The sequence below is a fragment of the Glycine max genome, chromosome 7, assembly GCF_000004515.6.
Source record: "Glycine max cultivar Williams 82 chromosome 7, Glycine_max_v4.0, whole genome shotgun sequence".
NCBI classification, from domain to species: domain Eukaryota; kingdom Viridiplantae; phylum Streptophyta; class Magnoliopsida; order Fabales; family Fabaceae; genus Glycine; species Glycine max.
The window spans coordinates 6,439,987-6,462,330 of record NC_038243.2 but is presented as its reverse complement, the minus strand read 5'-3'; the positions used below and the strand labels follow the sequence as shown (position 1 = coordinate 6,462,330).

General features: G+C 32.6%; 1 protein-coding gene across 2 annotated transcripts; it reads left to right on the top strand.

The window, feature by feature from the left end:
* Positions 1-9,216: 9,216 nt before the first annotated feature.
* LOC100787989 (O-glucosyltransferase rumi homolog) lies at positions 9,217-21,672 on the top strand. Of its 2 annotated transcripts, none has more exons than XM_003529901.5 (6): positions 9,217-9,426; positions 18,935-19,470; positions 19,736-19,928; positions 20,025-20,089; positions 20,242-20,452; positions 21,188-21,672. In XM_003529901.5, exons 1-6 carry the CDS (start codon positions 9,283-9,285, stop codon positions 21,530-21,532), a joined length of 1,494 nt encoding a protein of 497 aa, XP_003529949.1. In that variant the 5' UTR covers positions 9,217-9,282; the 3' UTR covers positions 21,533-21,672. The 2 variants fall into 2 exon arrangements, with proteins under 2 accessions (XP_003529949.1, XP_006583309.1); XM_006583246.4 differs by lacking the exon at positions 9,217-9,426 and adding an exon at positions 10,274-11,440.
* The last annotated feature ends 672 nt before the right edge of the window (positions 21,673-22,344 follow it).

Sequence of the window (22,344 nt, the reverse complement as noted above, 5' to 3'; positions counted from 1 at the left end):
CCATTTTACTTTTTTTACTCTATATTTATATAAATTCAAAATTAAAAATATCAGGTCTATGTTTTTTTAGTCTAACTTAACCCGACGAGCCTATTGGACCGACCCAAATGGGCCAAATTCTATTTGCACCAATCTTTTTTCGGTCTAACTTGGTCGGATCCGACAAACCAATGAGCCAGCCTCACACACCCTGGTTTTACTTATTGTTTTTCTTATTCTTGCACCAAAGTGTTATTTATATAAAAATGGGTAATGTGTGATAGAAGACATGTGATTCTTATTATAGTATACAAATTAGATTAGAGAATATAATAAGTTAATAACACATATCTAACTTGATGTTGAATGCCATAACACCTTTAATATTATCGATTTGGATTACATCATGATGTTTATGGAATTTCCCATAGGGTGACATTGACAATAATCCCCAGGAGAATAAATATGATAAAGATAATTTTTTCCTTAATTGACTTGAATCCTTGGTCTGCAAATGAGAGAGTATTAAAATTTACAAACGCGTGGCGCATGAGAATGTATGGGGCATGTTATAATTCTTGTTAAATGTTACAACGACGCACATGATGCATACCCTGCTGGCTCTTTCTTACTATAAAAACCATTGATTCTCTCCCTCACTAAAAATGGGTCCAATCTGGCGCAAAGAGAATGCATCAACCTTAGTGCTACTGTTACCTGTTTATGAATGTGTACAAAACTGAGACTCAACTAGTGAATGACTTTGAGACACTAAAGAATAGGCTCTAAAATGAGCACGATAAACCCAGCGCCAAACACACCTTTCTTGTAGCCGAAAGCATAAGCAACACTGGCGGACCTACATTACTTTGAGGGTGTGCACTTTCATCCCCTCATTTTTTAAAATTCATCAAATTTTTAAATAAAATCTTATATTTTTATATTTTATTTTATTTACATTTATATAATTGAATCTTGATTTTATTTTTTATAATTTACACCCACTGATTTAGGGTCTTGAATCCGTCACTGATCAGCAACCTCATCTTTCATAATCTATGTGATAAGACTTTTCATTGAAAAATTAATACATCATGAACATTTTTTCACAAAAATAATTTACAAATAATTCTAATGATCAAAATTATTTATCATATCTAATATCAACCAAGTTTAAAGTTTTAAAGTTATATTTGATCCTCAAATTTTGTTAACAATTTTTTTAATCCAAAAAATAAGAATGATATATTCTGTTTTTTTTTTTATAAAAAATATCACAATGAAATAATATTTTTTTAATTTATTTTATTAAAAAGCATTAAGAAAAAAATAAAATGATGGCTATACATTTTTTGGGAGGTATATTCTTCTTGAGCAATAAGAGAAGAGAGGAAAGAAAAAGTGTAAGAAGTAATAAGAAATGTGATAAGAAAAAAGAGAAAAAATTGATTTATAACTAATAGAAGAACATAAAATTGTTATAAAAATTATATAAATATACTGTACATATGTTTTTCCTTTCCTTTTAAGTAGTTTTATATATAAATGTTTGTGTGTTTCTAATTTTTTTATTTTTGGGGAGGGGGACATGGCCACCTTATGAGTACACAAGGCTCAGTCCAGCCCTTGGAGGCGAGTGTTTCGGTGGTTGTCGTTAGATGAGAGAACTAGAAAATGAATTCATTGAAAATTGGTGAATGATTACAAAATGATTGCTGTATATACATCAATTTGGAATTAACTAACTTCTAACAAACTAACTGAAATAATTACTTTTACAACTCCTTTAACTAACTCTAATATCATCCTTCAAGTTGGAGAATATATGTGAATAATTCCCAAATTGCAGATGAATCCATGGAAAGTTGCACCAGACAGAGCCTTAATAAACACATTAGCTACTTGATGTTGAGTCTTGACATAAATCAATGTGAGTAGTTATTTCTTAACTAGTTCATGAATGAAGTGGCAATCAATATCAATATGTTTAGACCTCTCATAATGGGAAGGATTAGAGGTCAAATGAATTGTAGACTTATCACATAAGAGCATGGTTGTGTCAATAGAAACCTCTAAGGGTTTTAGCAATTGTTGTAACCAAATCACTTCACTTGCTACTGAGGATAGGGCATGATACTCTGACTCAATTGAGGATTTTGAAGCAGTGCCTTGTTTGATAGATTTCCAGGAAATCAAAGAGTCTCCATGGAAAAAACAAAAACTAGTTATGGATTTTCTGGTATCCAAACAACTCCCCCAGCCTGCATCAACATAAGCTGACAAGTGTAGCTTGTTATTTGCAAGGAAGAAGAGACCTTGACCTGGAGTGGATTTCAATTACTGCAACAAGTGATGAACTGCATTTAAATGAGTAGACAAATGATGCTTCATATATTGAATAAGCGTGTGCACAACAAAAGTAATATCTACCGATATATAGTTAGATACATCAGCCTGCCAATCATTCTTTTGTACAATGAAGGATCCTCAATAGGATCACCATCAACTAGACCGAGCTTCAGATTTGAATCCATAGGTAGAGTTGCAAGTTTGCTACCTAAGAAGCCAGTATCATCAAGCAAGGATAAAGTGTATTTTCTCTAACTTAAGGAGATTCCTTTGCTGGATTTAGCAATTTCCAAGCCTAAAGAATATTTGAGAGAACCAAGAACCTTCAATTTGAACAATGATTGTAACTGAACTTGGTCCAGCCAAGATGATATCATCCACATACACCAGTAAAATAACCAAGGATGAGCCAAATCTATGTGTGAACAATGAATAGTCATTTTTAGACTGTGCAAAACCATGTTGAAGCAAGGTAGATGAAAATTTGTAGAACTACTATCTTGAGGCTTGCCTAAGACCACACAAATACTCATTGAGTTTACAAACTAGACCCTTAGTACTGGTTTTATAACCCTGAGGTAAATCCATGTAAACTTCTTCAAACAATTCTCCATTTAGGAATGCATTATTGATGTCTAACTACTCTAAACACCAATTTTTAGCAGCAACTACGACCAATAGGACTCTTACAGATGTAAGTTTGGCTACTAGTGAGAAAGTATCTGAGAAGTCAACCCCAGCTTGCTCTGTGTAGCCCTTGGCTACTAGTCAAGCCTTGTATCTATCCACTAAACCATCTGCCTTGTATTTCAGTTTGAACACCCATCTGCAACCTATACAGTGCTTTCCATCAAGCAAAGGAACTAAAGACCAAGTGTTACCATTCTCTAAAGCCTTAATTTCCTGAGCCTTGGGTTCTCTTCACTTAGGAAAAAGAACTGCCTGGTGATAAAAATGAGGCTCATATGTGGCAGAAATCAGATTGATAAAAGCCTTGTAATATGGATTAAGTCTATCTAGGGAACAAAATTGATGAATTGGATAAGTTTGTGAAGTATTGGAACACACAAAGTCAGACAAATAAGGTGTCTCTTTAGACATTCTTGAGGATCTCCTCAAAAGAACTGCTGGCACAAAGGTTGCACTAATATCAACTGTGGGTGCAGATTCAACAATGGTTGTTGTTGGTATTCATCGCATCTGAAGCAGGAGGATCTGAGGACGAATTGTCAGCAACAGGTAAAGGAATAACCATGTCATCAACAAAATGTGAAATATCTTGAGTAGGTATTACTGCCTGGAAAGGAAAATTTGTTTCATGAAAAACCACATCTCTAGAAACTAAGCATTGTTTAGTTTCCAGATTATACAACTTGTAACGCTGATAACCTCTTGGGTAACCAACAAAGACTAATGGAATAACCCAAGGAGTGAACTTGTTCCTAGTAGATGGCAATGTTGTTGCATATGCCAGGTAGCCAAAGGCTTTTAAAGAGTGATAATCTAGCTTGGAACCAAAAAGCACTTGATAAGGAGACTGTTGTTGTAAAATAGGAGAGGGAACTTTATTGACAAGGAAAGCAGCAGTGGAGACACATTCTCCCCAAAATTGTATTGGCAATTTGGACTAAAAAATAAGGCCTTAGCCACATTCAATAGATGTTGATGTTTTCTTTCCGCCACTGAATGTTGTTGAGGTCTCTCCACACAAGAAAATTGTTGAAGAGTTCCTTGTTCTGCTAGAAATTCCGTCAGAGCAAGCTCTTTTGCATTATCAAACTTAATAGTGGCTCCAAACTGAGTCTTAACCATTTGAAAAAACATTTTAATAACTATAGCAGCCTCAGACTTGTCTGTGAGTAAAAATATACAAGTAAAATGGCTACAATCATCAACCAAAGTTAAGAAAAATCGTTTCCCATCATATGTAGGTTTACCATATGGTCCCTAAATGTCACAATGCAGAATATCAAATAATGAGTGGAAAATATTATTAAGAGAAGTAAATGATAATCTCCTAAACTTAGCAAGAGGACAAATTTGACAATCTGAAGTAGAAAACTATGAGGCATATCAAAAGGAATTTCATTGCTCAAAAGTCTAAGAATTTTATTAGATACATGGACAAACCTCGAATGCCAAGCTGAAACATTCTTACAGGGTACAACATTTTGACAAGAAAAAACTGAATTCGTATGAGAATTGTATGAAACTGAATTATAAGTACTTGGATTGTCATCAAAACAAGTTGAGGAGGACAAAACATATAGGCTTTTAGTGAAATCACCACTGCCAATTTTCTAGGAGTGAGGCATCTCCTGAATAAAAGAATTATTTTTAAGGAAAGTGATTGACAGATTACTATGAGCTAATAAAGCATTGACACAAAGCAAATTGAAGTTGAATCAAGGCACATAAAAGACATTGTGAAGCAACAATGTGGAAGAAATGGTAACTGTGCCAACAGCTACTACAAGTATTACTGTTTTATTTGTTATAAGATTGAAAAAGTGTTAAAGAGCATGCCCTATGAGTGTTGGCACCAGAATCAATGATCCAACTACCACTCACTAAGTAGAGGAGGATTCATAGAAATGACAGACATAACTAGAGCATTAGAAATAGAATTGACTTCTAAAGCAAACATAATCATACCACTAGTAGTATTTGAATTTTGTGTGACATTTGATGCTTGACCCTGAAGGAGACTCGTCAATTGTTGATACTGTTGGGCTGTGAGTTGAAACGAAGATGTGGAATCCTTGCCAACCTCACTAGTAGAAACATGATTCACAAAACCAGAAGAAGCTTGATTTACAAGCTGAAAAAGGCTTGTTCTTCTTGTAATTTGGTGGGTATCCAATCAGTTTGCAGCATCGAGCTTTCGTATGACCCTAAATGCCACAATGAGCACAAATTGGGCAACCTTTCTAAACATTCTTGTTTTTTGTACCAGCATCATTCTTGACTGCAAAGGCATGAGAAGACTCAGCATTAGCTGAAGCACCAATTTCCCTCTGCTTTTCTTCTTGAGCAATAAGAGGAAACACCTTGGTGATAGAAGTGAATGAATCCATGGACAAAATCTGACCCTTAATAGAAGAATAAGCTTCATTGAGACCCATGAGAAAATGCATGGCATATTCCATTTTATCATAATCACTCCATGATTTGATGTCATTGCAAGTACATGTGTGAGCAGGTTTCAACTCAATCAATGACTCCCAAATCAATCTCAACTTCGCATAATAAGAAGAAATTGACATGGACCCTTACTGAAGCGAAACAAGATCGTGTTTCAGCTGAAAAATGAGAAGGCCATTGTGTTCCTCAAAACACTCCTTGAGATCACTCCAAATAGCCTTAGCTGAAGAACAATGCAAAACACTAACCTGCATCTCCTTTGAAAGTGAATTCAAAAGCCAAGAAGCAACTATGTTATCGTTGCGATGCCAAAGAGAATGAGTAGCAGATCCAACAGCAGGTTTTGGAATGGAACCATCTACAAAATCGAACTTGTTCTTGCCAAGAAACATCATCTTCACCGAGAATGAGAATATGTGAATGATTACACAGTTATATATACATCAACTTGAAACTAACTAACTTTTAACAAACTAACTATAACTATTTTTACAACTATTTTAACTAACTCTAATAGTTGTCAGATAAATAGTGATGAGAAGCATAATTTTTTTTGGGAAATATACCAATCTTATAACCACTGCAGTTGGGGTGGAATTATGTGGAAACACTCGAAAGTATATAGTAGCATAAAATGTTGATGGTTCATGCATGGGAATGTTAGTGGAATGGTAGGTAACAATTATGTTTTCATGATTGGAATTATATGCAGATACACATAAGGATCCCAGTTTCAATGCACTAAGACGGATCTGATACACATTTGCTTGGGCTATAAGAAAAAGAAGTTATATTAATATAACCAATTATATAAATAAGAAAAAAAGGAAACGATTAAAAAATGTAAAATATTATAAGAGATAATAAAAAGGAATAAATTAAAAACAAAAAAAAATATTGTATTAAATATAATTTTATGGAAAAAATATGTTTTTAATCCTATAATTTTTTATCAAATTTAGTTTTAGTCCCTATACTTGTAAATAGATAAATTTAACCTTTTAACTTTTAAAAATATGTGTATTTAGTCCCTAATTTTATTATATATAAATATAATGTTTCTTACAAGAAAGCATTGCCATTTATACAACCATGTACAATCAAATAGTTATAAATAAGTAGGAAAAAATTAATAACTGTAAATAGGATAAATTTTTACTTTCAGATAATTTAATCTTCAAACTGTATACACAAAAGTGTATTCATCTTTAAAATTTAAGAATGGATATATATTTATTTATATATGTTAAACATCGACCAACTCACTTTAAGTGGACAATGAAAATCAAAATGCATGCAATGGTAGTGTTTGCCCTAATTTAATTTGGACTTTTTTTCATAAAAGATTAGTTGAACCAAATAAATTTTTAAACAAGTATTTTTATAAATAATTTTTAATGAAGAAAACTTAAAAACAATTTTTTTGACAAACCAAGTTTTGATGTTTTTGACAATCATATTTTACATATGATCATATTAGCTAGGCTTCAAGCAAAGAAATTAAACTGTGTATCCCAACAAATTATGTTAGATACGCCTTTGTCACGTACTTTGTTTTTTTGGGGAGAGGAAAAATACGTTTCCTCGGTGTGACACACCACAAACATGACAGTTTTTTTTTTTTTTTATCTACAAAAAGATTGTATTCAAATGATGATTTCAAAAGCTAAGAGAAGGATAAACTATAACTGAAAATGACAATGTATTTTTTTTTTAAAAAAAAAAAAATAGTCATAACATTTAATATCACGTTAAGAAAAAATTTCATCATGATGTGGCTATCGTTATAAGCTTCAAGTATGATAGACTAATTTATTTTTCATTATTGGTTGCACTTCTCTCACTGGTGACATCATTTCTAGCTAAGATGGACTGGTTCAAAATTGATTAACTGTTTAGTCCATTAAATTAAACTAATCAAAGAATTAGCAAGTGAAAACCAACGGACAGATTGAACTTGTCCAAAACAAATGAAAACCGGTAAAGAAATGACAAAAATTGATGTGGTATACATTAGTTTTGATAGAACTAATGTTATTTTAATATACCACATTGATTTTAGAGAAAATAGTATATTTTTAATATTGATTATTATAATTGATGTAGAAAATAATGTACTTTTAATAATGATGATTTCAAGCTAGGTTCAAAATTAGTGTTAAATATTCGTTAGAATTGGTGTTAATTAATGACCAATTTTCCAATCATGTGATAGCGGAAAGGCTTGAAAATTGAAACCAATCGTTTTTATATTTTATTTTTTACTAATAAATATAATCTACAACATAAATATTTATTTTATAAAATTAAAAAATATAATAAATAAATACTTTTAAATATATTAACTATGATCTTTATTAAATATAATATATTTATGATAAAATAATGTATTTACTAATTACGTAAATTTCTTTATATTATTATCCAATCATAAAGAATTATGCACATAAGATTATTGGCTTTGATAATAATCATCATAAAAATATTAATGATAATTACTAATTTATTGTTAGTGTAAAATTTGTTATATTAATAATTCACGTCTATTAAATTTTTTATTTATTAAATTTAATAAATTTAACATGTGCTTTAATAAATTAAAAATTGTTATTTTTTATCGTTTAAAGGAATTAGTTGATAAAACATATTATAAAATATAAAATATTTTAATATAATATATAAATAGATAATAGTTTTTCTTATAATTTTTGTCCTTTTAATAAATATATAGAATTTAATGAATGTATATTCATATTTTTTTAATTTGACTATATATTATATTTAATCAATATATACTATTTAAATTACTTTATGAATATCAAAATTAATTCAATCAGGTATTTATGATGATCAATAAAAATCAAAATATATTATATTCAATAAATAAATATTTAATAAATTTATTTAGTTTGACTATACATTTCATATTTATTAAATATATATTAGTTATAGTATTTAATAAGTATGATCTACAATTATCTTAAATATTATTATTAAACATTATATTTTAAAAAATATAATAAATAGAAGAATTTTTTGTTAAACATATGACTTTTCATATAAATCTATCCATATTAAAAGTCTAATTTGAAATAAAAGTAGTTATTACAATAACTAAAACCTACATATATCTATTAATATATATATATATATATATATATATTAAAATTTTATTATTTTAATTATTGATTGGAAAAATTAATTTATAAATCATATCATAAAATAAAAATAAATACATATAATAATTATTCTATTAATACCTGTATTTACTGTTATTGGATGGTCCATTTTACTTAATTATGATACTTATTAAATTTAATATGTTTATTTTATTTAATTAATGTTGTATATGTTTTATAAATTTGTTACTTTTTATATGGATATATATATATATATATATATATTATTAAATAAAATACATTATGTTACCACAAAACTATATATATATATATATATATATATATATATATATATATATATATATATATATATACACACACACATACAAAATATCACCTTATTTTCACAAAGCAAAAAGCATTACAAATTTTTATATATACTTTCATCTGATTTAACTAAAGTTATGATGTCATTCATCATACATGCTTAAACTATTTTATACTGAACGCTCCGTTGGTACACGCAAGCAATAAGCTTTGAACCTTGATGAAATAAAAATTCGATATATAAGATCCAACATTTGAGGTAGTTAGTCTGATTAATAAAAAAATATATATAATATATATAATTGAGGTAGTTAGAGCATATATTTAGTCCTATCATCACAAGCTGGAGAGGATATCTCCATCGATGGCCAACACTAATAAACAAGGTTGTGATCACCAATCATCATCTAACAAAGACAAAAGATGGGTTTCAACCTATGGCTTATTCTCCCTCGCCTTCCTCTTTGTGTTTGCTGCAACCAATTTCATCGTCAACTGGGTTGACCTAGTAAGTCATTTAATTCCTCTCTCTTTTGCTATCTTAATCTATCCTAGCTCCTCTTAATTAATTTCTCTGTATGTGTGTATAAGTTCCCTTGCTTTAGCTTAATTTTGATTATTTTGCTTCCTTGTTTTATATATCAATAATACTACTTATGCATATTTTGTTTATCTCTTTCTTAGTTCTTACTTTTGTTAGTAATTAATTTGATTGATTGATCGAATCCCTTCGCCTGAAGCTAAGGGGTGCTGCTCTTGTAGTTCTACTCTCTCTCTTTCTTTGTTAAGTTCTTACTTTTGAAAGTCAAAAATAGTATGGAGTGAAAAAAAAGGAGAATTTTTTTAAAATTTTTTTTAAATGAGGGAGAGAGAGAAGACGGGGTACGTAATACGTAGGGCAAGAATTAAACGGATTACGAAAATGACTGAAATAAGATTAAGTTTAAAGTCATCCCACGTAATGGCTTTTATTGAGCGTTGACTTCTTTGGTGTGTACAGTAGTACTCTATAGTACTATATGATCCCACCAATTTAAGTGCATGTTTAAATTCATGAAATAAGTGTCATGATCATAGGCAGCTAAACTTAAATGAACTAATTATTGCCTACTTGATGTACGTTTCAAAGTTGATGCACTCAATAACCCGTTTTGAAGAAATTGAGACATCTTAGACATTATTTTTCTCATGATATATTAATCTGTGGGTATAATGATTAAAATCTTATTTATACATAGCCAATGTCATTTGAACTAGCAATTTTCAATCACAGTTTAAGACCACGATATATATATATATATATATATATATATATATATATATATATATATATATATATATATATTAGAGATTCAAATCCTTAATATGTAAACGAGTAGCAATTTACCGGAATTATAATTGATTTGCTTCATAGGCGATTTTTCCTTGGTCTTAAAGTAAACTCTATATGAATTGTAGCAACGCTCAAGATTTATTATATAAAAAGAAAATGACGAGTTTACGTTATGTGAGGCATGCTTGAATGGTCCAAACATCAACTAATAATAACGTGTTTTAGTAGTTGGGAATAAATTAATGGAATATAGTTGTAAACTTAGAAACTTTCGTCAGTGATTAATGATCTAAGGCTTGTAAACTTTTGATCTTGGGCTCCAGTGTTTATCTACCTAGAGAGTAAGTTAACATCGAGTTTTCTTTAAAGAAAAGTTAACCTCGAGTTTGAAAAAAGAGAAAAGAAAGCACAACGAAATGGGTCAACTTTATTTATTTATTTGGAGGAGGAGTTCACTTGTTACTTATGAAAATTTATTTTTTAAGTTACCTTCCCTTAACTTAAAACTTCTAACTATGCGACTTTGCTATCGCTTACTTTTTACCCTGATATAGACGGTAGAGTACAAGAATTTTACATAAAAGCACTAAACAAAGGGATAGATATACGTGCATATACTTAATGTTGAACAATCTAAAGTAATTAATTATAGATCAATATGCTTATAAAAAAATAATTTAGATAATTTTACACCCAAAAAAAAGTGGATCATGGTTTTTGCTTTAAATTTAGTGATCATATTTTTAAATTTATTAGATTAAAGGTATGTTTGGAAGTAGGATTTTGGAAGAAAAAAGAAAGGAGAATAAATAAATACCCTCTAATTAAACAATTTTTTAAATAAGAATACAATTATAAAATAACATCACTTGGGGTTAAGATAATAAGAAGATTAGACCTTATAATACTATATATAGTCCCACTTAAAATTAGTATTCTATCCGAAAGCCAATAAACAAACAGAGTAGTTGCATCATGAAATTGGCACACCATTGCCTCAATAAGGTGCACTCAGTTATTAATAGTCAACCACCACAAAAGCTTGTAGAATTCGAAGGGTAACCTCTCGCATATCTATGATTCATGGTGACTGTGAGTATGGTTTAGTATAATGACGAGATGGACTCTCTTCTCCGTCACCGTCTTGGCTGCATTTGTTGCAAGTAGTTTCTTCCTGGAAATTGACCTTGTAAGTAGTCTTGTTATCCATGATATATATCAATATCTCTATCTATCTTTGATCAAGATATTATTGCATGTCTTAATTAAACCTTGGAGATATGCTTTTAATTGTCTCTTCTTGACCCCCTTGATTCATATGTTGCCCATCTTTTTCTCTTGGCCTGGTTTGGTTTGTCCCCTCCCAAAGAGCCTAAACCAATATACATCTATGTTTAAATACAAATTATTGTTATTCTTAGTTGTAGTATATTATAACTTAGAAGAACACAAGAGTAAATTTCATCATGAAATTCAGCTAGATGGTAAAGGTCAACTTATCATTAAGACTTTTCCAAGCAAGTTTAACTCGTAGGAGAAAATGAAAGAGAAAGCATGGGATGAATGCTTAAGAAAGAAAAAATTCGTTCGATTCTAATTTACAAGGAATGTATATAATAAAGTAATAACGAAGCAATGTGTGAGGATAAAATAAAATAAAGACTTAAATGTTTTTCATTCATAATAAATATTCATTTTTTACGTTTGATTTCTAATATATTTTTTCTTCATATCAAGTCCATAATATTTTAAAAAAATTGTATTAGGTTCATGTTATTTCAAAATGGTTATTTGCTTACCTAATTGATAACCAATCACACAGATATGTCACCTGTGGTATCACATATCATCTTTGAGTGGAATTACACGTGGATTTTTTTTAATTTGTAAAAAATATAATATGATTTGATTTTGCGAGTAAACATGCAATATAGTCCTTCCTCTCCCAAAACGACCTCATTCCTAATTAGTAAAGACAACCTTGTTCCTATGTAGTACAATCCTCCCTTCCGAATCCTTCTGTCTCGAATCCCTAATATCATCCATCATCTCCCACTCTCCATTGCCGCCTCTCTCCCCGCCACACTGCAACTCCTGGTTCCGCCACTTCAGCTCTGTCTCTGATTCCCTATGGCTCCACGCCTTCCGCATGTCCAAACCCTCTTTCTCCCATCTCTTCCACCTCCTCTCCCCCTCCCTCGCCAACTGTTTCGGGGTTTTATTCCTTAGTATATTCTAAGGGATTCTTGTTTTCCCCTTTTGCCTTGGCTTTTGACGCTTTATAACAAAGTGAATGAGGAAGATCGTTTTGGTTTCGCTAAGAGAGCGTTCAATTGCGTCCATGGGAATGTGATAGGGTTGGTTGGGGATGTGTTTAGGAGGCTTCGGGTCAGGTGATAACAGGGTTTGGTTGTTCACAATTGGACTCCTTAGGTGGAGATTTTGTCTCATTTTGGTGTGTATGTGTTTCCATTTTTTTTTTTTGAGAAAAATGTAAATTATATTAAACCCAAAATGATACAATAATAAACGGGGCATACCCCGCAGTTAAAGAAAATCAAAAGTCTCCCTAATAGAAGAAGACCTATATCAAGATGCTAAAACAAATGCAATAGGTGCGCTTGTCTATACGTATGAAACTTAATCTTGCTAATAACCTCTATTACAGAAAATTGATAATCTTCAAAAATTAGCTTGTTCCTAGACATCCAGATGCAATAGACTGTAATTGCTATAGCCAGACAACGTAATTTTCCTTGAACAACTGATGTGGATCTGTCCCTAATTAAAGAATCAGTAATGCGCTGTAAAGAAGTGAAACGCCTGCGGAAAGGAGCCAAATCACGAATGTGAGCCCAAACTTGGAGAGATTTCCTGCAAGAAAAGAACAAATGAGCATTTGACTCAGGCTCATTTGAACATAAAGGGCAGAGGGAACCCTTGTTCAAAAAAACAACTTTGTCAAAAGTAAGCAGCCGATTCCTTTTAGCAAGCCACAAAATGAAAGACATCTTAGGAGGGATTGCTGGGTTCCATATAATAGAACACCAACTAACAGTAGGCTTGACACCTCTAATGTATTCATAGACTTTGCCAACAAGCAATTGTTCATTGGTGCTCCAAGATTGAATCCTCTTTTTGGCCTCTTCCGTACTTAGCTCTTTAGAGATAATAAAGTCCCTTATTTGAATGATTTTCTTTATCAAAACTGAATCTGATGAAGAAGTATTGTAATTCCACACATCGCTCCCTCTGAAATAGTAATGGTGAACCCACCGAACCCATAGAGAATCTTTCTTACAATGAAAGTCCCACAGGATACGGGAAAGAAGCGCAAGGTTCCAGTCCTTGAGATTAAAAAGGCCTAAACCCCCTTCTTTTTTCGGAGAACAAACTACTGACCAAGCAACCAAGGGCTTGTTTTTACCAATATCCGCTTTGCCCCACAGAAAATTACGGCACGAAGCGTTGATCCGGTCCATAACAGATTGCGGCAAAGAAAAAATCCCCATCCAGAAATTCACAATTCCTTGAATAACTACTCTGATCAACTCTAACTTACCTGCATAAGATAAAGACTTATTGCTCCATCCCTGAATCAGGCCAGTAATCTTGGAAAGCAAGGGAGCATAATGACATACATTTAATCTAGATGATAAAAGGGGAACACCCAAGTATTTGAAACGGAAGTCACCCAAGCTAAATCCAGTAAGCTGCTGAATATGAGAAAGCTCATGAGGCCTAATACCGGCTGAGTATATGGCAGATTTATCAGAGCTGATGGAAAGCCCTGAAACCCTACAGAAGTGCTAAAGCTTGGCAAACATAGTTGACACAGAAGGGATATCTCCTCTAGATATAAGCATAATATCATCTGCAAAAGCCAAATGAGATAGCTGAATACTTGCACAGTTGGGATGAAATTTAAAATTGGCATCATCCTTGAGGCTGCTCATATCTCTGGAAAAGTACTCCAAACAGAGCACAAACAGATAAGGAGAGAGAGGATCCCCTTGTCTAAGACCCCGCTACCCTTTGAAGTGACCATAAATGGATCCATTGACTATCACACTAAAGGAAGTGGAAGAAACACATTCCATGATCCAAGTACAGAACTGGGCTGGGAAGCCAATGGACTTAAGCATCCAATCCAAGAATTCCCAGGAAATGGAATCATAAGCTTTATGCAAGTCAATTTTCAGGAGGCATCTCGGAGAGGATCTTTTCCGGACATATTTGCGCAAAATCTCTTGAACTAAGAAGATGTTGTCCATCATCTTTCTGTTCTTAATGAAAGCAGTTTGAGTTTCCCCAATAATAGTCTCAAGCACTGAGGCTATGCGGTTGGCAAGAATTTTAGATACAATCTTGTATAACAAATTACAACAAGATATGGGTCTAAAATGGTTAACCTGGGAGGCCTGATCATGCTTAGGAATAAGCGCAATAGTAACATGGTTGAGCTGCTTTAGAATTTTTCCAGTTGTAAATAATTCATTAACCGCTGCAAAGATATCATCACCAATGATATTCCAAGCCTTCTTGAAGAATAAAACATTGAAACCATCTGGCCCAGGAGCTTTATTGTTATCCATCACAGAAATAACATTCCAAACCTCTTGCTTAGAAGTAGGACAAAGTAAGGCCGCAAAGCAATCGGTGGGAACCTTAGGACCCCTGTTGCAGATCGAAATGGAAGGAGTTTGGGTCAGCTCATGAGCACTAAACAAATTCCTAAAGTGATTCACAAAAGCAAGGGCAATTTCATCTTAGGAGGAAGTGTTATGCCCATCCTCTAGCCTTATGACAGCAATAAACCGGCTGTGTCTGTTGCGCTTGATTAAAGCATGAAAGAATTTGGAGCATTTATCAGCCTGTAGGAGATATTTGTTTTTAATGAGCTGAGCAAATTTCATAGACTCCGCTTTTCTAAGCATAATGGTCTGCCCTCTAGTGCGGTTTGCTAGAGCAAGAAGGGAAGGATCCTGAGGATTTTGCTTTAGAGAATTAAGCACACTGTTATATTCAGCCTCAGCTAGCTCTACTCGATTGGAGATGTTGCTGAACTCTTGCTTAAAAAGATTATTCAAGGGAGCTTTAAGAGCTTTCAATTTCTTATAGACCTTGAACATGCTACACCATGAATATTTTGCTTCCAGCCATCTGCAACAATTCTTAAGAAATTTGGATGATCCACAATAGCATTGTTGAATTTAAATGGAGAATTACCTCTAGGCACTATCAACTTAGTGGTGACAACTAGAGGAGTATGGTCTGAAATAGAAATAAACACCATAACTTCACAAGCAGAATTTCCAAAGGAATTGAACCAGGCCTGGTTGCATAAAGCTCTGTCTAGTTTGATCCACACCCTGCCATTAGTCCATGTGTACAAGGGGCCATCAGTGTTGATGCTCCCCAACCCCAGATCAGAATAGCAATCAACAAAATCTTGCAACTCATAAGCATTGGGCTCAGCTCCATTGAAACGGTCGGTGGGAGACAGAATGGAGTTGAAGTCACCAATGACAAGCCAGGGGAAATTAATATTAGCATTGATACTATTCAGATTTATCCAAAGAGATCTTCTTGTCATAATGGAGTGAAGACCATAGATGAATGAAACCTGAAAGCGCTTGGCAGTGGTTTTACAATCAATAACACAATGAATCAATTGGGCATTTGACTCCAAAACAGAAAGATGAATCTTATCCTACTTCCAGAGGATAAGAATTCTGCCAGCATTATGAGAAGCGAAGTTATGGGTGAAGTGCCAGTCACCAAACTTTCTTCTCATGATTTCCTCAACTGAAGTCGTATTCAACTTTGTTTCCAACACAACCATGACGTTAATTTCCTTGCAGCGAAGGAAGCTATGCATCACATGATGCTTCAGAGGCAAATTAAAGCCTCTGATGTTCCAAGAGGCAATGATCATGGATTCGGACGGGAGGAAGCCTCCTCGACCCTAGTTACAGCTTTATGATTTCTTCCTCTTTGGACATCAGCTTTCATATCCTCAATACGGGTTATCTTTATAAGTGGCACTTTTTTACCTTTTTCTGGTGTTTTGTTTTCACCTGAACAAACCCCTCTTCTATAGGATCATCCAACTCAGTGTTCCCTGTTTCTTTGAGGTCAGAAGAATTCTGAAGGACAGGAACATGATTTGCAACCAGAACATGTTTTCTGTGAGGAGGGACAGACAGATTAGTCTGGACATTCTTTGGATTATCAGAGGGGCCTGCTGTATTGGTATGTGGGGGCATTACTGAATCACCCACTTGTGGCTGATCCAAGGTGGGGCAGGCTGTGATGAGAACAGGCTTATTTGCAGTGACAGTTTTACAATTAATGAGGCGGTGCCCAATCATCTTGCAGTGAGTGCAAAAAGAAGGTCTATTTTCATACTCAATCTTTTGCACAAAAGTCTTCCCTATAGGAAGTCTAAATCGCACTTCATCGATGAGCTCCAAAGAAGCATCAACCTCAACTAAAGCTCTAGCAAAAGAAATAGACCCCTTAGAAGCAGTAAGATGGTCAGATCGAATGGGCGAACCAATCTTGGATAGGATTTTCCCTAAGGCTTGAGGATTCCAAAGCTCCAGAGGTAGATTTCTGAGTTTAACCCAGACAGGGATCTTGCTGAGCTCCTCATTGCCAAAGTCAAAGAATGTTGGCATAACCTTCAGCAATAGGGGTCTTTGAAATATGAAGTAAGGGCCTGTAGAGAGGACTTAGTTCAGATCGTCCTCAGACTCAAATTTAAACACCAGCCAACCACTTTCATGAGCTGAGTATGAAAACTTGACTCCCCATTTTTGGCAACAATCCAGCAGAGCTTTCTTTCCTGGGAATCGACCAGCCACATAGCCAATAAGGCTATGTCCCCAAGCCTCTTCCAGGGGTTGCAAATCTGTTTCTTCCAACAGCATTTCATCATCAGAGGGTGGAGGGGAGAACTTCATTCCAAAACCTTTGGAAAGACTTTTGTTATCTTTGAATAGATTAACCTAAGGAGTGAGAGCCTTATTGTCGTCTAGCTGCGGTGATGACTTAGAGCCACAGGAGTGAGATGAATCATCATCAGTGGTTGAATCATTGTCCCCTAAGGTGCAAGAAACCTCTGGGGAAGATTCAGATTCAACACTGCATTTCGACAAATTATCAAACACTTGGTGTGTGACATCATCAGTTTTTGCAGAACTTGTCCCTGCCTTTTTTTTTAGCGCCTTGCCTACAAGATTATCTTGTGAAGCAGTATAAGCATTCTGATTTGCTTGGACAACATCCAAGCAACCAGCCAGACCAGAAGTAGCAGATGTTTGGGATTTACCTGAACCTGAGGTAGTACCCTTCACCATAATTTGCTTTGCAGTTGAGTGCGATTGACGACCCTTGTTCTTCTCCATCAAGAGCAATTCAAACTGACAACTATTTCATAGCCCAAGATGAGAAAAAGTGATAGGGCACGCGATTGGGAAAGACAAGGAAAAACTTTAGAGACCGAGGCAGTTAAAACTCCCTAGGATCAAAGAAGGAACCCCAGCGTTTGTAGAGAGCAAAAACCCACTCCGTCGGTGGCCAAGCCACTGGGCAACACCCAAGGACGGAAGGAACCTAGGTTATGCTTTCTTTTCCGTAGAGAAAAGTATCCTATCTTTGACTTGTGATAGTAATCTCTATGCTTAATCACATTTTAAAATAATGTTTCCATATTTCAATTGACATCACGTGGTGTTCACCCATATTTCACACTATTAAATGAATTGTAGAAGGTTTAGTGTATCAACTAGGATCCAAAGCTTCGTGTATCGAGGTCTTTAGGGACCAAGATGGTAAATAGATCTTAGGCTTTGTTAGAAATCTTGAAATCGCAAATGTATTCGTGGCTAATTAGTTTTACGATAAGCTTTTTGCTCTTCAAGTTGTTTGGGGCATGAGCTTTCATAGGATCATTGTGGATGGTGACTTTATACTCTATATAGTGGTGGTTATGTTGATTAATCAAGGTTGTTCTTGTCTACACACTAATTATACAATATGGTTCGCATGATTTATGTTTGATTGTACCTTGTTTAGGAGGTAATAATCTCTCACTCTTGTAGAAAATCTAATATGGTAGTTGGTTGATTTTCTAACAAGGCTCATAGCTCTCCTATTGATGTGCACATTCATGCCCCTCTATAGGTTTTTTTCACTTGCTACTGTATGACGTCATGGCGCTTTTTTATTTCCCACACTATTTTGATTCCTTAGTTTCATGTTTTTTGGGGCGTAATCCTTCCTCAAAATTTTTTAAAAAAAAGAATATATAATATATAATGGTGGTGTGTATCCCAACATTCATTTTTGTTTATTGCAACCATAATTATAACATTTGATTTTGCAATAAAACAACAAAATTTTATTTAAAATATTTGCATAAAAACTATACAAAATTTATACGACACTATGTGTTGCTAGCACAAATTTATATGAGAGAAACAATATATACACTAATAATATAATTTTTTTTACAAAATAATTTAATTATAAGTTATTATTCATGATAAATTTATTAATTTTGATAATAACTATATCAAAAGTTATTACTAACAATGATTTCTAATATGTTTTACAATGACAATACATATCCAATAAATTCTTTGTATATAATCATGTTATCTTTTTTTTTTTTCAGTCTAGAATTACAAGCACTACTATTCTCAAGACAATTATAGTATTCAATAATCAACAACCTCAATTCCCACTTAATTGCACCAATGGGAAGTCAGCATCAACATGTCCATCATACTATCCAACAAAACTTGAGTTTGATGATGATTCATCTAATACATCATGTCCAGAGTACTTTAGATGGATCCATGAAGATTTAAAACCATGGGAGAGTACAGGAATCACAAGGGACATGGTTGAAAGAGGAAAACATATTTCACATTTTAGGCTTGTAATTGTAAACGGAAAAGCTTATATAGAAAAGTTTGCCAAATCGTATCAAACAAGGGATGTGTTTACAATATGGGGAATTTTGCAACTTCTAAGGTTGTACCCGGGAAAGATACCAGATTTGGAGCTAATGTTTCAATGTGGGGACAGGACTGTTGTATTCAAAAAAGATTTCCAAGTACCAAAAATGTCACCTCCACCTGTTTTCCATTATTGTGGAGAAGAAAATTCATATGACATTGTCTTCCCTGATTGGACCTTCTGGGGTTGGTAAAGTTTCTCTTGCCTTTGGAATTAAAAACTTACTATTATTTGTTTTAGATCCATTAATTATATATTTTTTAGAGGACCTAAATATGGGTGGAAACCTCTTTTGTTTTTAACATTCTCATAGACTCATTTTTATTTCTTCTATTATGTTTTATCTCTAATATACATGTTTGAAGGAACTATGTGATTTCATTATTTTTCCTTTAATTAAAATGAAACAAAAGAAAAAAAATAAGTTATACTTTTATCTATTTTTTCTTACTAGGGCTGAGCTTAGCATAAGACCATGGGAAACAACATTACATAATATACTAGAAGGCAACAAGCTTGTCAAATGGAAGGATAGGATACCCTATGCTTTTTGGAAGGGCAACCCAACAGTGTCTATTATTAGGAGAGAACTCGGCAAGTGCAACACCACAGAAAAACATGATTGGAATGCAAGAATATATGACATAGTAAATATATAATCTAAAAATTTACTTTTGTTTTAGGTTAATGCATTAATTATCTCAAGATTAAATTAACACATTTTTTTCTCTCTCTCTTTTCAGCAATGGTTGCGGGAGAGAGCAAGTAATTTTGAGAACTCAAAACTTGAAAATCAATGTACCTTTAGGTAAAGTTTTGAAGCATATTTTATGATTTTGATTTTTTTAAATAATTATTATAGTAGGGGTTAGTTTACTTTTTTGAATCTGTCACATATAATCTTTTTTAGATTTTACTTACTAAATTTTGAAACTTGTTTGTGTTTTATTTTGTGTTAAGATATAAGATCTATGCAGAAGGGATCACATGGTCTGTGAGTGAAAAGTACATAATAGCATGTGACTCTATGACTATGTTCATAGAACCTAGGTATTATGACTTCTTTACAAGAAGCATGTTACCTTTGCAACACTATTGGCCTATCAACACCAAAAACATGTGTGAAGAGATTAAGTATGCAGTGGACTGGGGAAATGCTCACCTTGATAATGTAATCATTTTCTTCCTTTATTTTTTCTTAAATGATTTCTATATTTTGAACAAACTAAAGTTGAGATGAAAGAAAGCTAATTGCATGATAAAATAAGCACGCAGTTTAACATCTGAATTTTATTGAAATTAGTACGTAAGATTCGCCTAAAGTTTAACATATCTAACAAAAATAGTTTTGTCTTTATGCATGACTTACATATTTATGCATGGAAATGTAAGAAAAATTTTCTCCAACTAATGAGTCATTTTAACTTTTTCTTAAATCACCTTTTAAAAGCACAAAATTAGACTTAAATAATCCCATTGGTTGCACTATGTAGTGAGGAGAGAGAAAAACACATTATAGGTGAGCCTCACTTTAATCTCGTGTCTTTCTATCTCCTAAATGTAGTTGAAGTTAGTGAAAAGAAACCAAAAATTGAAATTATCATGACATCTATTCTAAAAGATTCTTGCAAATTGTGTTGTTAAGTCAAATAACCAATATGTATCCTTATTAAAGGAAAAGTCTACACATATCCTTGAAAAATAGATTATTCATAAATATAACAAATTAAACAAAAATAAAATAATTAATTACCTATCAATTCCTTTAGTGGTTGATTTTTTTAATTTTTGCAATTCATTTAAATTCTTTAGCTTATCCAAAAAAAATTCTTTGTCTAATTTATTTTAAAAAAAATTCTTTGTCTAATTTATTTTAAAAAAAATTGTCAATTTTAATTAATTGTAGGCACAAGCAATTGGCAATGGAGGAACTAACTACATCGTAGAGAATTTAAAGATGAAATTTGTATATGACTACATGTTTCATTTATTAAATCGGTATTCAAAACTCTTGAAATTCAAACCAACCATACCTATAGGAGCTGTTGAGATTTGTTCTGAAAGTATGGCTTGTTCCTTGCGTGGTTTAAGGAAAAGTTTTATGGTTGAGTCCATGGTGACCTCACCGAGTGATACACCTCCATGTACAATGCCTCCTCCTTATACACCTGAAACTCTAAAAGAGTTTCTGCAAGAAAAAGAGAATTTAATCAAACAAGTGAAGACAAGAGTGATCAATACAAAACAATAAAGGCTAATGTTGTCTTTGTTGTAGTATGTATGTAGATGTAATTCTCTCACACACACAATACTCTTGTTACATTGTCAATTAGTCATAATGTAACAAATTAAATCTATAAAAATGTGATTGAATATCCTTGATTAGAAGAATGTTTTGTTTTGTTAATTTATAGTATCTCTCTTCCCTTTTTATAAGGCATTGTTTTAGAATTTTCTTGTCTCTTTTTATAAAACTTTTTTCTAATTATCCCTTACATCAACTATTTTTTTTTTTTTTATCAAAACACCCTTAATTATTTCAATTGATAAATAATAAATGTTATGAATGATATTTTTCTCTCTCTCACGAGGATTAGAGAATTAAAGAGTTTAGTTTTAAAAATTAAAACTTCACCACTATTATTCTCTCCATGCATTAATTATTTAAGGATAATTTTTGGAAAAATATTATAATTACAAACAAATTTAATGTTAATAACTATATTAACTAATTTTCTTAATATGTACCAATTACTCCCTTTGTCTCAAAATGACTAAAGTTTAAGGTTTTTTTTTTATAAAGACCAAGAAAAAAAGTGGATTCATCTTGCTTGTGTATTTTATCATAAAAATATCATAAATTCTCTTATAAGTTTTATATAAAGTTTAAGTTTCAAGATATATCGTAGAAAAGTTTATTTTTTACGGTTGGAGGAAGGAGTTTCGTGCATCAAATGAGGAGATCATATATTTTAGTCAATTGTTCTTTTATTCTTACCACCTAACATCAATAATCTCACCATGAACAACAACAAGACAATACAATGACTTATCAAATAAACA

What these genes read in the sequence shown, in the direction of transcription:
- LOC100787989 (XM_003529901.5), top strand. Translation starts at nt 9,283, where the DNA reads ATGGCCAACACTAATAAACAAGGTTGTGATCACCAATCATCATCTAAC. An exon ending in TCGTCAACTGGGTTGACCTA is followed by an intron (nt 9,427 to 18,934) that starts GTAAGTCATTTA and finishes TTTTTTTTTCAG; the next exon opens with TCTAGAATTACAAGCACTAC. An exon ending in GATTGGACCTTCTGGGGTTG is followed by an intron (nt 19,471 to 19,735) that starts GTAAAGTTTCTC and finishes TTTTCTTACTAG; the next exon opens with GGCTGAGCTTAGCATAAGAC.